This window comes from Barbus barbus (assembly GCF_936440315.1).
Source record: "Barbus barbus genome assembly, chromosome: 1".
Classification (NCBI taxonomy): Eukaryota; Metazoa; Chordata; class Actinopteri; order Cypriniformes; family Cyprinidae; genus Barbus; species Barbus barbus.
In genome coordinates, this window is record NC_136729.1 from 10921444 (window position 1) to 10937934 (window position 16491).

Below are 16491 nucleotides of genomic sequence, written 5' to 3' on the forward strand. Positions count from 1 at the left end.
CATTACTCCATTCTTCAGTGTCACATGATCCTTCAGAAATCATTCTAATATGCTGCTTTGCTGCTCAAGAAACATTTCTTATTGTTATCAATGCTGAAAACCGTTGTGTTGCTTCATATTTTTGTAGAAACCATGACACTTTTTTGTAAGGATTCTTTAATAAACAGAAAGTGTTAGCATTTATTTGAAATAGAAATTGTTGGTAACAATGTGAAAGTGTTTCCTGTCACTTCTGATCAGTTTAATTAACCTTGAATAGCAGTGTCTATTTTGTAAGCAGTAATCTTTATGGCTGAAATAGCTTAGAGATTAAACTAAGAAATGTACCAATGGCACTCAGATTTGTTTAGCCTTGTCCTGTAGTTGGTACTTGAGGAGGTCAATGCCACAGGAAGTACCGAGACCACGACAAGCTCAACTAACAGGAAGTGTACGGCTCTGAGCGGGAACCTTATTCGTGATCCGTAAATTTATATTATGTCTCTCTCTCTCTCTCTCTATTCCCTTTCCCAGTAATCAGTATTCTGTTATTCTTGGCTTGATGAACAAATTAAAATGACCCAACTAGTTCAATTAAACTAGTTAAATTAATCTGTTGTCATATTCCAGAGAGGACTTCAGAAGAGAAATAGCTGTAATAAAAGACAAAAGCAGCTTGAAACAAGTTTACCGCACCAAAACATGATCTTTTAGGAACCATATTTTGGCATGCTAGATTGGGCGTATTTGGGTAGAGGATCTCGGTGGATTTATTTTGTATCTTGTCACCCTTTCTAAAGACTACAACAAAGCAGAGCTTCAGAGATTTTTATCTTGCTTTGTGTGCAGAACTTCAGCTGTGGTTTTGGACTTGCCACACCTGCCAAAGCTAATCTAAACTCTCATCAGCAGGGGCAAGTTTCAGCCTGTCCCACTCACACTGATCTAGAATCAGCTCTAGGTGCACATATTAGGATCAAAATGATGCTATGATGTCTACAAAACTGGTCTCAGGTCATAAAAACATAACATAACATCAGGCTATCTGCTGCACAAGCTACCTGCTATTTTAGCCACACCTAAACTTGACTGCAAATATGACTGTACTGAGCAAGAACTAACAACTATAGAAGCAATCCAAAGTAATATCCCACTCTTGTTGACACTAGTCATTGGTTCCATTCTATTGTTTAAAGCACAGTGGGGGAAAAACTGCTTGCAAATGAGGTAATGGTGACCTTTAACCTTTCAGAGTTCTTTGAATAGCCCTGACCACCTGCATTCACTTCAACAAGACAAACTGCTTCCCACGGCAAGGTAAGAAATGTTACTTTGCCTTACCCAGAAGGAAAGATCTGTACTATATATCACATTTTATTTGTTCCTGATAATATTTTTACAGTTCATTTTACACACTGACAATGGTGGGGCATGTTGTCACATTGTAATTTGTCAATAAACAGACTTTGTCTTTTTAGTCTGTTAAACGGTAAAATGATCATTAAGCACAAAACGATTTATGAATGTGAATGAATTCGTCAACATAAAAAAATATTAATGGTGTAGAAACAATTTTCACATAGAAATTGCTAGTAAATTTTACTGTTATAAAGAAACAGCAAGTAATACATTGAACTAAATGTGAAATTGTAAGTAGAAAATGTACACATAATAATTATTTACAACTTAAGAAAAATAAGTTTACAGCTTATATAATATTGTTATTAATAATCAATATGTATATATTTGTATGATATAAATGTATATATATTATATACACTGTAATATAAATAAGTTGCAACTAATACAATAAAACATTTGGATTTGTTTTTTTAAATGATGTTTCTATTTATAATAGATTTTTAATTTGCAGGACAGAATTCTCTAGATCTGATGTCTGAAAGCTTAAAACTAGTAAGTAAACACACATCTGTGGACTTTTTAATCAAAACCTAAGCCCTATTACATAAATGTGGCTATATCCAAATGGCTACAATATTATTATAAAGAGGAAAATAAGGCTATATTTCCTATAACACTTTATTGTCTTATAACATTGGCTATATAAATATATAAAATATATAAAAACCCTGCATTTCTGTTTTCTGGGTTATTGCAAGGGGGTGCTGTGCAGGATATATCAACCAAGTGGTTGTATGTTTCCTCTGATCTGTCTGCGCTTATCTTCACTTTGATATCTGGAGCATGTGTGAAGGCGCGTCCCTGAAACATCGGGCCAGGCGAAGTGACACAGCAGTTCCCACCATGCACTTTTAATTCACCAGTCTCTTCTGTGAGGAATTGTGTAATGTAAGTGCAGTCATCATGACATCGGTTTGGAAGAGACTTCAGCGCGCTGGCAAAAGAGCGTCGAAGTTTCAGTTTGCCGCGTCCTTTCAAGAACTCACCGTAGAGTGCACTAAGAAGTGGTAAGAAATGCGATTTGTCATCACGGCCGTAGCCAGCTATGAGGTCACCGAGGTCCGGACCTCGGTCATTTTTTATATTCAAAAATAAAATGTCAAGCTCTCTGAATGATTATTTAGCCGTTTAAACCACCTCATATCACATGAGTGTTTGCAATTCATGTTGCTGCGAGAAGCTAGCGCAGTGAACGGGGCTTGAGAGCGCGTTGAGTGAGAGCGCGGGTGCAGTCTCCGTTTGTTGCCAGATCCACCTATTATACGTGTTTTGTGACTCGTTTTTCCAATTTATTGTGACACTTTGGGACGTTTATAAAGTGGAAAGTTGAACGTTAGTGTTAGTGATATATTCTTATTTACAAAACACAAGCTTTGAACTTATTTCGGATATCTTTTTCTTTCTTTTTGTAATTGCTTGTTTTTCGTAGCAATATCTGGCAACATTGTACATTCATAAAAAAAGCTTATAGACAATCTGTAATTTAATTGCTGACAGGAAGATACCACAATCGGTAAGACAAACGCAGTGATCATCGTTAATATCTGAAAGAAATGTATAACACTATCAAAAACAATAGCATAATACAAATCTGTTTGTAACAGAATGAAATGGGCTACTATGCCAAATAACGTTAACGTTACTGGCCAGCAGACGTCTCATGCTCTTTAGTTAACCTTAAGTCATCAAAAAACATTAATTAAAGCAGTGTTTCTCAACTGGTGGGTCGCAAAAACGTTTTGAGTGGGTCGCGGAGTGTGCAGTCAAAGAAACAACAAACGTAATTCTGTTTTTTCTGACACTAGACTATTATTTTGAAAGACGTGCTTGAAAGCGGCTGACTCTTCTAAAAGTAGGCCTACCTGAGAAAAACGCTTTTTCCTCATTCAGTATCTACGGTCAAATGAGATGTTGTCAAGTTTTATGTCGGTGTCATTATTCTAACGTTATTTTTATAACTTGTTATAAAATAAAAATTCCCTCACCTAAAAAAAAAAAAAAAAAAAAGAACTTTCCAGTCCTGTCAGTCATACTGTGCTGGTTGCGCGCACTCTTCCATTACACCGCAAATTTACCATGGTAACAGACCTTAACCCTCAAAATGCCACTTTTTTTTCACTGTGTTTTTTTGTAATGTATTTCTAAATGACTGTGGTCTCATCACATACCAACTTATTAACAAAAACTGTTTTGGAACTGCTACCTTACCTTTACCTGTTACCTTATACCTCATTCTCATCAGTATGTGCATTTTCTTATATACAGTGTGTATGTGTGTACATTTATATACATATATATATATATATATATATATATATGCAAAAGCCTCTAAGTGCCATCTGAAAATTTCTTCTAGAATGGACATTTTTATCAAGCTCGTATATTTAAGTTCAGTAATTTCACTTAAATGTCAATTAATAGGTCATTTTAATTGTAATTTAAGTGAAATTACTGAACTTAAATATACGAGCTTGATAAAAATGATCATTCTAGAAGAAATTTTCAGACGGCATATATATATATATATATATATATGTCAATTTCCAAAAAAAAAGGGTCGCAGCTTAATGTCCATGGTAAAATGTGGGTTCAATGGCCTAACCAGTTGACAACCACTGCATTAGAGCACAGCCAAAGTTATTATTACTTATCCATATAGCAATGTTTATTATGGAAATCTATTACAGTAATCAGTATTGTTACATAACCCATTGTGATGCAATAAAGAAGGTCTAATTTAACAATGTTTATCCTCCAAAACAGACAGAACAGAGAGAGTGTAGAATGGCAAAAAGGTTCCGGCAAAATACATTAGATGTATTTCTTAAAAAAAAGCCTAAATTGAAAGACACACACACACACACACACACACACACAAACACGCGCACACACACACACACACAGAGAAACACTATAGCAAATAGCCTGTAAATAGTTTGTAACATGTAAAACATTATATTGAATAAAAAATATTTCACAATCATCTACATGTCTGTCTATTTTGAAGTTTAGGCTATATGTAGTACATTTGTGGGTGTTATTATAGCACAATTCTTAACACCTTACTTCGGACCTCACTAATTTTCAAACCCTGGTTACGGCCTTGTTTGTCATGTATTGTTAGTACACGCTATCGTATATGTTTAAGGTTTCTTTTAAGTTTGACGTAGCTACAGTAACACTAGTCTAGAAAGCGACGCGACGCTTTAAAGTTAGAGCGCAACGCGCTCATTATAAACAACTAAACTTGTGTGGTTGCAGTGTGATGGTGTAGTTTACTGTCAGTGTGTTGTGGTTCATGAACGGACATTATATGAGGGCTTTCACATTTCTGTTTTGTTATTACCGCTTATACTTACGTTTTACTTTCAGTTCTCCAGAACACATTCACCTTAATGCTTCCATCTTCAAGGACACTTTCATTAGCAGCAACAGACCAACTTCATTAAGCCCTGTTTATGTCATACTCTTTGATGCTGATGGGAGGGTCTTAGACATTCTGATAAACGAAGCTACTAACCATAGACATTTATTTCCATTGAGTCATGCACATAGTCTTTTATTATAGGCTATGTATTTCACTATTTCAAAAACATATTTGCTAGCGTTTATCTAGATTGCAGCAATGCACACTCATTTTCTAAAGTGCAGGAGGTGCATTCTGGGATGCACTTGGTTGTCCTTTATTTTACTGTCCAACTCGTTCGTTAAGCACAGTTTCAAGTCAAGTCAAGGCTTTGCAAGTGTATATGTTGACATATAGTGGAATGAAATGTCATGTCTCGAAGGACCACGGTGCTACATAATAATTAAACATGCAACAACAGTAATATAAAAAAACAGTTATAAACCTATTCACAGCTAACCCTCTTGACTATACATACATATTAATATGTTGAGGATGTGTTTCATATATAGAGTTCTGGTGTCCTTTATTTGCTTAGTTATTAGCTGAGTTCAGTCATCTAAATCTGAATTAATTTCAATGCAGTTATCTCCAGAATCCCTTTTAGCAAATAAATGCTTCTGCATTGTAGGCTGTCAAACTTGAAAATGCATTATTTTCCTGACAGTCAAAATCATAATGTGCATTAGCATTACGTGACACTGGATTTTTGTGGTAATCGATATTCCATCAAAACAATGTTAGTAGAAGGATAATAAGGATCTCTTTGTCTTTATCGTAGACAGTTAAGAGAAACATGGATAGCTCAGAAGAATTTGTAGTGTGTAGAATAGCTTATTTTTCTTTTCTTTTATTTATTTAGGCATCAAGCCTAAAAAGCAGACAGAACTATTACATCCTATGTTGTAGACATGACTTTATTTATTGCCTGAAACATGTTCACTTAGACACTAGATTGCTGTTCACTTTGACAACACTACATGGTTAGCCTTTTATACACTATTGTTTAAAAGTTTAGAGTTGGTTGATATAGTTTTTGAACTCTCTTGCTCACCAAGGCTGCATTTATTTAATCAAAAATACAATAAAAACAGTATTGGAAATATTTAAAATAGTTAGTTGTTTTGTATTTTAATATATCTGAATGCGTAATTTATTCCCATGATAGCTGGAGTCTCAGCATCATTACTCCAATCTTCAGTGTCACATGATCCTTCAGAAATCATATGCTGATTTACTATTATTTATTTATTATTATTATTATCAATGTTTAAAACAGTTGTGCCACTAAAAATTTGACCATGACCAAAACCATGACACCTTTTCAGAAATCTAGAACAGTGTTTATTTGAAATAGAATTCTTTTGTAAAATTTTGATTAATTTAATGCATCCGTGCTGAATACAGGTATTAGTTTCTTTCGGAAGTATTACTGACCCCAAAGCTTTGAACAGTGGTGTATTTCATGGAACATTCAGTAATATTAGCTGATGCTGTGATGATGTCATCTGACTTCTGTGGCCGCTGCAGCCCTCTCTATGGTCCATTGACAGTGTGTCTTGTGTAGTCACATGACTTAATAATGTCTGACCTCAGAACAGCTGTTTGATTCTGTCAGTTAAATGACTCAGCTAGTTCTTGAATGTGAAATGTGGTCAGTGTTACAAGACTGTCTACAAGTGAAACATTTAGAATCTGATCGTAGTGTTTGAACTGGGTTATTATTTTACATAATATATATATATATATATATATATATATAAAACATGTGTAACATTTACTTTTCAGTTTAAACATTGCACCATCTAAAATCTAAATAGCTGTTTCAAAGCATAACATTTGCTTCTCTTATGCAGTTTAATAAATGTAGCACAGTGTTTCAGCTGCTTTATATCAAAGCGTGTGCCATTTCCCAGTCTATTTCTGTGGACCCCATGACTCTGTCACCACGTCGCTTGGCCTCTTGCATCCATTCACGCAGCTGCTGCTGACACTGACCTGCAATACGAGACCCAGAGGCCCACGATTCTCTCTCTCCAGCTTTCCTTTCCTTTATTATGACTCAAATGTCACGTTAACATGTGTAGACATCATCTACTGCAGTCATTTGGTTTTTCATCAGTTTGAGGAAATTATTTTATAGAAGCACTTCATGTCTCATTTATTTGACTGATCAGCACTTTTCCAGGTGTACTATTGAGTGATAGATGTTACAGGTGGGTTGCATGGGATGCCTGGAAAGGCAAAGCATGTAGTTTATGTCCTAAGATTATAGGAACGACCTGCATGATATGAGAGTTGCATAATTTCATAGTCATCTGCATGTATAAATAATAGTGTGTTTTTTGTACTTTTGTGTTATTACACAGTAAAGTGTGTAATTTATGATAATAAATGACAGCTGTGGTTGCCAGAAATACCACAAATATGGAAGTAACATTTGAGGTTTTACAGATTGTTCATTACCGGGTATAATGTTAAACTACCAACTTACTGAAATACTAAAAAATCTGTTTTGTGCCTTTATAATACACTGACAACCATCTAAAAACACAGGAGGTAATGAGAAAGCCATGCACATGCAGAATCAAAGTTCATCACAAGAAGCTTTTCCACAAGCTGCACACCATGTCATACACACAAATATAAAACACATCACAAATATATATATATTACAGTTTTTCACTGTATACACTAAGGGAACTTACCATTAACCAATCAACAGGTAAAATTATGAACATTTTAAGTAGTGCAGACATTGCCACTTTTGCGTTCAATGTGTTCAAAACAACTGTTGAAGCATTGCTGTTCAGAATTAGCATAAAGGTAATTGGCAAACAGAAAAAGTGGTCAAAAATGAGAGATTTGAGGCAAAAATACTTCCATGAAGAGGTGGCACAGTGTATGTAAGTCAAACAGCTGATCTGACAATGTTATTGTAAGGAGAGTCCACACCCTCCATTGAGAGAAGAGAGATCAGTTTGAAGTAAACACACTGGGAAAAGGAGAGCAAGGCTCAGGTTATATTTCAACCACACTTAAGGGAAACCCTTATCACACCCCACTCTGTTAATACTCAGTTACTTAAGCTTAAAGTTGACTTGTTGCACTAGGCCTACTTATTAACACTAATATTTTTCATTGTTTGTGTAATGTATTTGCTATTACTGTAATTTTATATGTTTTACCTGAGGTCCATTTTATGTAAAATTAGGTAAAAATAATTTCACTGCAAGTATAGAATGTAGAATGGTAGTATGTTTTCATAGTACAATGAATTATTTTTTCTCAAATGATTCCTCATGATGTGACCCCTTTAATCTAATGTTTTTTTTTTAACTCAAAATTTTAAGGCAACCAGTTTCAGCAGATTTTTGAGTTCTCTCAACTTATTTTTGTAGGAGATTCTCAATTTTTTGTTGTATAAACTTAAAACATCAAGTTGAGAAAACTCAAAAATCTGCTGATTGCTTTAAAAAAGCTGGTTGCCTTAAAAAATACAGTGTATATGCTGTGCTTCTCCAGAATGTTAGCATGGACATATTTTAAGATGTGTCACATGTGTTGGATATTGACCCATCTGCACCTCATGACGAGTCTCTCAGTTACTTTTTTAAATAGCAGAAACATATTTTGTTCTGCGATTGCTCAAATTATGCACAATGTTAGCCTGTTAGAACAGGAACAAATCATAAATCTTAAAGAAGCTCCAGCATTCCATGCAATGAAGCCAGCTATTGCTTTCCTGCATGTGTGTCAGATGAGTAACCTAATAACCAAACTGAGTGCGCATGAGAGTAGTCCCCTTCTTCATGCTGATGGAGACTAACCTCCTTAAAGCAGTTCCCTAGGGAATTTTAAGTGAAAGACCTAGTTATGTTTTCTGAGTTTCATGAATCATTTCAAAATTCAGTACTTTTTTAAGAGAAATACAGCTTCATGTAATGTTACATGCTCACTAAACAAACTAAATAATTGTATATGTACTTTCAGTGTGGAACAGGAACTATGATGTTTTTTATTGTAATGTGTTGTTGTATGTTATTTGTCATTCACAGGCAGCCAGACAATCTGCGAGTGGTTTGGACCAGACGAAACAGACGCATCTGCAGCAAGGTAAAGGAGGATGTGGGTTTTTAGTGTTACTGTTCACACATTTATAGCTTTCAAATAATATTTGAAGATGCAGCTGTGATTAGGTTACCTTGACTTTTACTTATCTAGAATTGCTCATCTTATTCATATAGAATTGCAGATGTTTTAATAGCTACTGGAATAGTAAAGTTATTAAAGTTAAGTAAAGCTGTAAGTGCAGAACAACACATAATAGTTTTTTTTATCGTTTAAGGTTATAATTGGATAGCGTTTTGCTGTTAAATCAGGACATGTTTCATGAGAGCTACACATTCCAAAAAAGTTGGGACAGGTAGCAATAAGAGGCCGGAAAAGTTAAATATACATATAAGGAACAGCTGGACCAATTTGCAACTTATTAGGTCAATTGGCAACATGATTGGGTATAAAAAGAGCCTCTCAGAGTGGCAGTGTCTCTCAGAAGTCAAGATGGCAAGAGGATCACCAATTCCCCCAATGCTGCGGCAAAAAATAGTGGAGCAATATCAGAAAGGAGTTTCTCAGAGAAAAATTGCAAAGAGTTTGAAGTTATCATCATCTACAGTGCATAATATCATCCAAAGATTCAGAGAATCTGGAACAATCTCTGTGCGTAAGGGTCAAGGCCGGAAAACCATACTGGATGCCCGTGATCTTCGGGCCCTTAGACGGCACTGCATCACATACAGGAATGCTACTGTAATGGAAATCACAACATGGGCTCAGGAATACTTCCAGAAAACATTGTCGGTGAACACAATCCACCGTGCCATTCGCCGTTGCCGGCTAAAACTCTATAGGTAAAAAAATAAGCCATATCTAAACATGATCCAGAAGCGCAGGCGTTTTCTCTGGGACAAGGCTTATTTAAAATGGACTGTGGCAAAGTGGAAAACTGTTCTGTGGTCAGACGAATCAAAATTTGAAGTCCTTTTTGGACAATTGGGACGCCATGTCATCCGGACTAAAGAGGACAAGGACAACCCAAGTTGTTATCAGCGCTCAGTTCAGAAGCCCGCATCTCTGATGGTATGGGGTTGCATGAGTGCATGTGGCATGGGCAGCTTACACATCTGGAAAGGCACCATCAATGCTGAAAGGTATATCCAAGTTCTAGAACAACATATGCTCCCATCCAGACGTTGTCTCTTTCAGGGAAGACCTTGCATTTTCCAACATGACAATGCCAGACCACATACTGCATCAATTACAACATCATGGCTGCGTAGAAGGAGGATCCGGGTACTGAAATGGCCAGCCTGCAGTCCAGATCTTTCACCCATAGAAAACATTTGGCGCATCATAAAGAGGAAGATGCGACAAAGAAGACCTAAGACAGTTGAGCAACTAGAAGCCTGTATTAGACAAGAATGGGACAACATTCCTATTACTAAACTTGAGCAACTTGTCTCCTCAGTCCCCAGACGTTTGCAGACTGTTATAAAAAGAAGAGGGGATGCCACACAGTGGTAAACATGGCCTTGTCCCAACTTTTTTGAGAAATTATACATTTTCTCAGTTTAAACATTTGATATGTCATCTATGTTGTATTCTGAATAAAATATTGAAATTTGAAACTTCCACATCATTGCATTCTGTTTTTATTCACAATTTGTACAGTGTCCCAACTTTTTTGGAATCGGGTTTGTAATTTCAACACACATAGTTCACAAAAACAGTGAGATTATTGCATTAATCAGATGAAGCCTAATTCCTTTATACATTATTATTAGTGTTTTTATTGTTTTTTTTAATGAAGGAACATGCACAATCATCATTCAGGTTTGTTTTTTCTTTGTCATCTTTATTAGCTTCATGGCTGGCAACCAGGTATCAAGAACCCATACAGGGGGACTGTGGTTTGGCAGGTTCCTGAGAGCGTGCACATCACTGTCACTCTTTTTAAGGTGAATTTATGATATAAAACGAATTCCATGTACAATACAATTTAAACGTTAGTAAGATTTTATTTTTATTTTTGAAAGAATTTAATAGTTTTATTCAGCAGTTATGATTTAAATGATTAAATCTTTTATATTGTTCCAAAAGAAAAATCATATTTCATATTGATAAGTGCTGATCCTTTGAATTTCCTATTCACCAGACAATCCTGAAAAAAAATATTTTTCAGAAAAATTTTAAACAGCACAACTGTTTTCAACATTAAGCACCAAATCAGCGTATTACAAAGTTTTTTTGAAGCATCATGTACACACTGAAGACTGGAGTGATGATGCTGAAAATTCAGCTTTACCATCACAGGAGTAAATTATGTTTTAAAAAATATTATAAAATAGAAAATAGTTATTTTAGAATGTAAAAACATTTCACAATATTACTGTTTTTACTGTATTTTTAATTAAATAAATGCAGCCTCGGTAAGCATATAAAGACTTCTTTCAAAAAGATTAAAAATCTTATCCAACCCCAAACTTTTGAATGGTAGCAGAGAATTTGTGATACGGTGCTTAAATATACAAATAATAAACTAAGAAGAAGTTGTAAACATGAATTTTGACATTTATGTTATATAAATATTATTTAAGTACCTGTACTCCATGTCCGCATCAACAATTTTCACTTTCCCTTTAGGATCCAAATGCAGATGAATTTGAGGACAAAGACTGGACCTTCATCATAGAGAATGTGAGCCACATCTCAGCATGTTTATTAAATGTGCTGTATAGCAATTTTAGCTGTTTGCTAAACTCAGCCACAAAAGCATTTCTGTTTTGGTTAAAAAGTATGGGCCGCTCCCTGACTCTTTTTCTGCATTTAATAAAGGGCTCTCACAGAAATGGGTCAAGTTGTTGGAACATTTTATGTATTGTTATTGCTCTTTTGCATTATTTTGTTATCAAAAGACAGCGTTTTTGAAAAAGCATGTCCTAAATTATGTTGTGATGGCTTCAACGATTTGGCAGTACACTACGGTTTGAAAGAACTGTCCTCTAACATCCACAGGAAACAAAGGGCCACCGAAAAGTTTTAGCATCAGTGGATGTGAACATGAAGAAGTACGCAAGCGCAACCCCGGCTCAGTTTGACCTGGTGCTTACACTAAAGCCTCTGTCTGTGAAAGTGTTGGATGCCACACTTAAACTCACCCTGTCCTGCATCTTCCTGAAGGAGGGCAAAGCTACGTGAGTTCAGATGTTTTCATCTAGATGTGTTTCTCTAGATCTGTGTAGTGATGTAGAAGCATCAGTCCAAGCAAACGACACATACAGTATCAACTACATTTTATTTACTTGAATGAATGAATGATGCATTTATATAGCGCTTATTGTGTACTTGACTGATCTATAGTCTGTTTCAGAAGGTCTCCCTAACCAAAAAGTAGTATACTTCAAGTTTATTTAAGTATACTTAAGTAAAGTTCAAGTATATTTTTAAGTATACTTTATGTAGTAAGTATACAAATATCAGTGTACTAGTAGTATACTTGTAAGTGTACTATTTCAATACTCCTTGGGACTAAATTGGCTCACTTTCTAGTATATAAATGTATACTTTTAAGTATACTTTAAGTATAACAGTTGTAAACTTTGAGTACACAACTAGTTTACATAAAAGTTTTTAGCTTGTACTGCAACTATACTAAAAGTGAAATTAAAGGTATGCTGATAGTTTACTAATACTTGTAGTAGCATTTTTAGTACACTTTGAAGTATAGTCACAGTAAACTACTAGTTTAGTAGTTTTATACTGCAAGTATACTCGTAATTTTTCTTTAAGTGAACTTAACATCGTATTTTAAGTATACTACTATGTCCCTATTTAGGTATTAATTTGTATACATTTTCATGTATGAATATCTGAACATACAAAACATCAAAAGAGAAAAGGGTATCTTCTTGTAAACAAAAAATATTTTATTATATTTTCATGCATTCTTTTTTTAAACACTTGAATGTGGGTAAGTTTCATAAATAAACAAATAAACAACATTTTTAAAATAGCAGGCTGAAAAAAGAATGATAATCAAAACGTAGATGGAGTTGATCAAGACCCCAATGCTTGACAGTCATTATTACCTCTTCATTGGTCGACATTGTATTCCATAAGGTTACACAGTTTCGATGCTGTTTTATAACTGATGATCGTGTTTGATTATATGTGGAAGCATCTGCTGTTTTGGATTCTTCTTCACTTGTGTGGGTTTTTTTTTTTTTTGTGTGGAAATTCTGTACAGAAGATGTGTACTAGCGCCACCGACCATATAACAATGAAAACACAAACTCTGGAAGCACAAGTATAGCTCAAATGTATTTAGACTTTTTCTAAGTATAAGTCAAGTATACTGAAATATACTGTCATTTTAAGTATATTTCTGAGAAGTACATAAAAAGTAGACTAAACGTATACTTTCCTATTTTTAGTTTAAAAGAATTATACTAATAGCACACTTGAATAAACTTCTTTTTTGTAAAGGCTCTTCACTAGTGCTGTATTCTGTTTTGTGTATTCAGTGACGAAGACATGCAAAGTCTGGCGAGTCTGATGAGTTTGAAGCAGTCCGACATTGGGAACCTGGATGACTTCAATGACAGCGATGAAGAGGAGGACAGAAGAATGAGTGCAGCAGTGAAAATGGCCACAGCAGTAATAGGTAATACTTACATACACTCTCAGTCTTAAGTACACATACTATAAAACTGGAAGCTGAAACCAGAAACAAGTTTAGAAACAGGCTTTACCTGTTCTGAAAAGGTATTTGACTTTTTCCCCCCTGGTGTTGTGTTGTCTCCTGGTTTTATGAAAATTGATGTCAATGTAGATAACTTGTTGATTGTTTGCTGTTTTTAATTGTTTGGTTGTATTGAGTTTATTTAATGTTTGCCCCAGTTTAATGCTGTATTTCAGATTTAAAGGTAGCTTCCATGTGGTTAGTCATGACAAACACAGAATCTGACAATATTATCTCTCATTCACGTTGTAGATTTATTTATTTATTTATTTTTGGTTATATTTCTCAGCTGCTATCTTTCTTTTTCATTCTTTGTCTGTGGTTCTATTCTTCCTGTCTGTGGTCAGCACCTCTTCCTCCTGCTAGGAGAATACAAAACAAAGCCTGGAGACCTGCTGTAGACACAGGTCCCTCTGACACAGGTAGATTACGGAATGCGCTGGCTTCTTTTTCCACTCTCTTTCTTCCCTTTACACTGGAATTAACGTTTTATTTTTTGGTATGATAATATTCAAATGTATTTGTATTCCAAAAGTATTATGGGGTTGGCGTGTTACAGTTTGTATACTGCTCAATTTGTATCATGACAGTTTTAGGTTGGTAAATACTTGCATCACAATTGTGGGACACTTAACAAATTTTGATAGTGCTAACTGAAAATGTGACACTGCGATTGGCTGATATTTATTCATTTGCATTATTTGCTGTTCAGTGTTCCCCTTTTTTAAGTCTTATGCAATAGCAAAATGTACCAATGCATAAATAATGCATTTGGACATTAACAGAGGGCATTAACACTAACAGTAACCTTTAATATATAAGATTATATTAATTTATCTATTTTTGTATATTCTAAATTTTAATGCATACTATAAACCGCATACTGTATGCATTAAGATGATATTTCGCATGCTTACACATTATTAAATTATTTATATATAATAAAAAATAAATATAATTATAGAAAAATAAATATATATATATATATATATATATATATATATATATATATATATATATATATATATATATATACATATATATATATATACAGTGCCCTCCAAAAGTATTGGAACAGTACGGCCAATTCCTTTATTTTTGCTGTAGACTGTAAACATTTGGGTTTGACATCAAAAGATGAATATGAGATGAGAGATTAACATTTCAGCTTTTATTTACAGGTATTTTCATCTGGATCTGATACACAACTTAGAAGATAGCACCTTTTGTTTGAGCCCACCCATTTTTCATGTTACCAAAAGTATTGGAACATGTGACTGAGGTGTGTTTTGTTGCCCTGGTGTGTCCTATTAATTGATTATTCAAACAATAAATAGCACTGAATGTCTGCGCTCAGTTTCAGATCCGTGCAGACTGCATTTATAGTTAGTTAGACGTGCAATCAACATGAAAACCTGAGAGGTGTCTATGGGTGAAAAACAAGCAATTGTGAAGCTGAGAGAAGATGAAAAATCAATCAAACCATTGCACAAACACTGGCAATAGCAAGTACAACCATATGGAATCTCCTGAGGAAGAAAGAAACCACTGGTGTACTAAGTAACACACCTCAAACGGGTAGATCAAGGAAAACATCTGCAGTTGATGACAGAAACATTATGACAGCTGTAAAGAAAGACCCTAAAACAACTGTTAGTGACATCAGCAACAACCTCCAGAGTGAAGGTATCACAATCTACTGTTCGCAGAAGACTTCATGAACAAAAGTACAGAGGCTACACCAGAAGATGCAAACCACTCATTAGCAAGAAGAATAGGAGACGAGCCTCAAAAATGATTTTATGGACCAAAGTGATGGAAAGGCTAAAGTTTGGAGAAAGAAAGATCTGCTCATGATCCCAAACATACAAGCTCATCTTAAACACAGTGTACACAGGTATACATTATAGTACACATTACACAAGTAATGTAATGGCTTGGGCTTTCATCGCTTCTTCTGGGACAGGCTCCATCATGTGTTACAGGCTCCTTCATTAATGATGTAACACATGATGGCAGCAGCCAAATTAACTCCGAAGTCTACAGAAATATTTTGTCTGACAATTTACAGAAAGATGCACCCAAACTGATCGGGAGATCCTTCATCATGCAGCAAGATAATGACCCAAAACATAGTGCCAAAAACAACAAAGGAGTTCATCAGGGGCAAGAAGTGGAAGGTTTTAGACTGGCCAAGTCAATCTCCACACTTAAACCCTGTAGAGTATGCATTTTACCTGCTAAAGAAGAGACTGAAGGGAGTAACCCCCCAAAACTGAAAGAGGCTGCGGTGAAAGCCTGGAAAAGCATTACAAAAGAAGAATGCAAAAGTTTGGTGATGTCAATGGGTCACAGGCTTGATGCAGTTATTGAAAGCAAAGGATTTGCAACTAAATATTAAGTCTTTTTCACTTTAATCTATGTTAATTCTATCTGTTCCAATACTTTTGGTAACATGAAAAATGGGTGGGTTCAAACAAAAGGTGCTATCTTCTAAGTTGTGTATCAGATCCAGATGAAAATACCTGTAAATAAAAGATGAAATGTTAATCTCTCATCGCATATTCATCTTTTAATGTCAAACCCAAATGTTTACAGTCTACAGCAAAAATAAAGGAATTGGCCGTACTGTTCCAATACTTTTGGAGGGCACTGTGTATACAGTGCCCTCCAAAAGTATTGGAACAGTAAAGACAAAATTGCTCTGTTGGCTTTTCAAGACATTTACAAATATGATTAAAAGATGAATATGAGACAAAACTACAGAATGTCACATTTTATTATTGGGTGATTCAACACATAGATGTTTTACTAGCTAAAAAGTTCAGCACTTTTCGAGTTTCATCCCTCATCTGATGTGAGCATAAGTATTGGAACAGTT

General features: G+C 35.0%; 1 protein-coding gene across 4 annotated transcripts in view; it reads left to right on the forward strand.

Annotated features, from left to right (window-relative positions):
• The first annotated feature begins 2167 nt into the window (after positions 1-2167).
• The window catches only part of LOC306871242 (EH domain-binding protein 1-like), a 52707-nt gene continuing 38383 nt past the window's right edge, over positions 2168-16491 (forward strand). For 3 of the 4 annotated variants that reach the window (XM_079419033.1, XM_079419034.1, XM_079419035.1), the window contains exons 1-7: positions 2176-2408; positions 8866-8923; positions 10732-10827; positions 11513-11566; positions 11885-12063; positions 13393-13532; positions 13958-14032. In XM_079419033.1, the coding sequence (XP_079275159.1) occupies positions 2305-2408; positions 8866-8923; positions 10732-10827; positions 11513-11566; positions 11885-12063; positions 13393-13532; positions 13958-14032 (706 nt within the window). In that variant the 5' untranslated portion in view covers positions 2176-2304. Of the gene's footprint in view, positions 2409-8865; positions 8924-10731; positions 10828-11512; positions 11567-11884; positions 12064-13392; positions 13533-13957; positions 14033-16491 lie in introns of all 4 variants that reach the window. The other variant, XM_079419036.1, reaches the window with a different exon arrangement.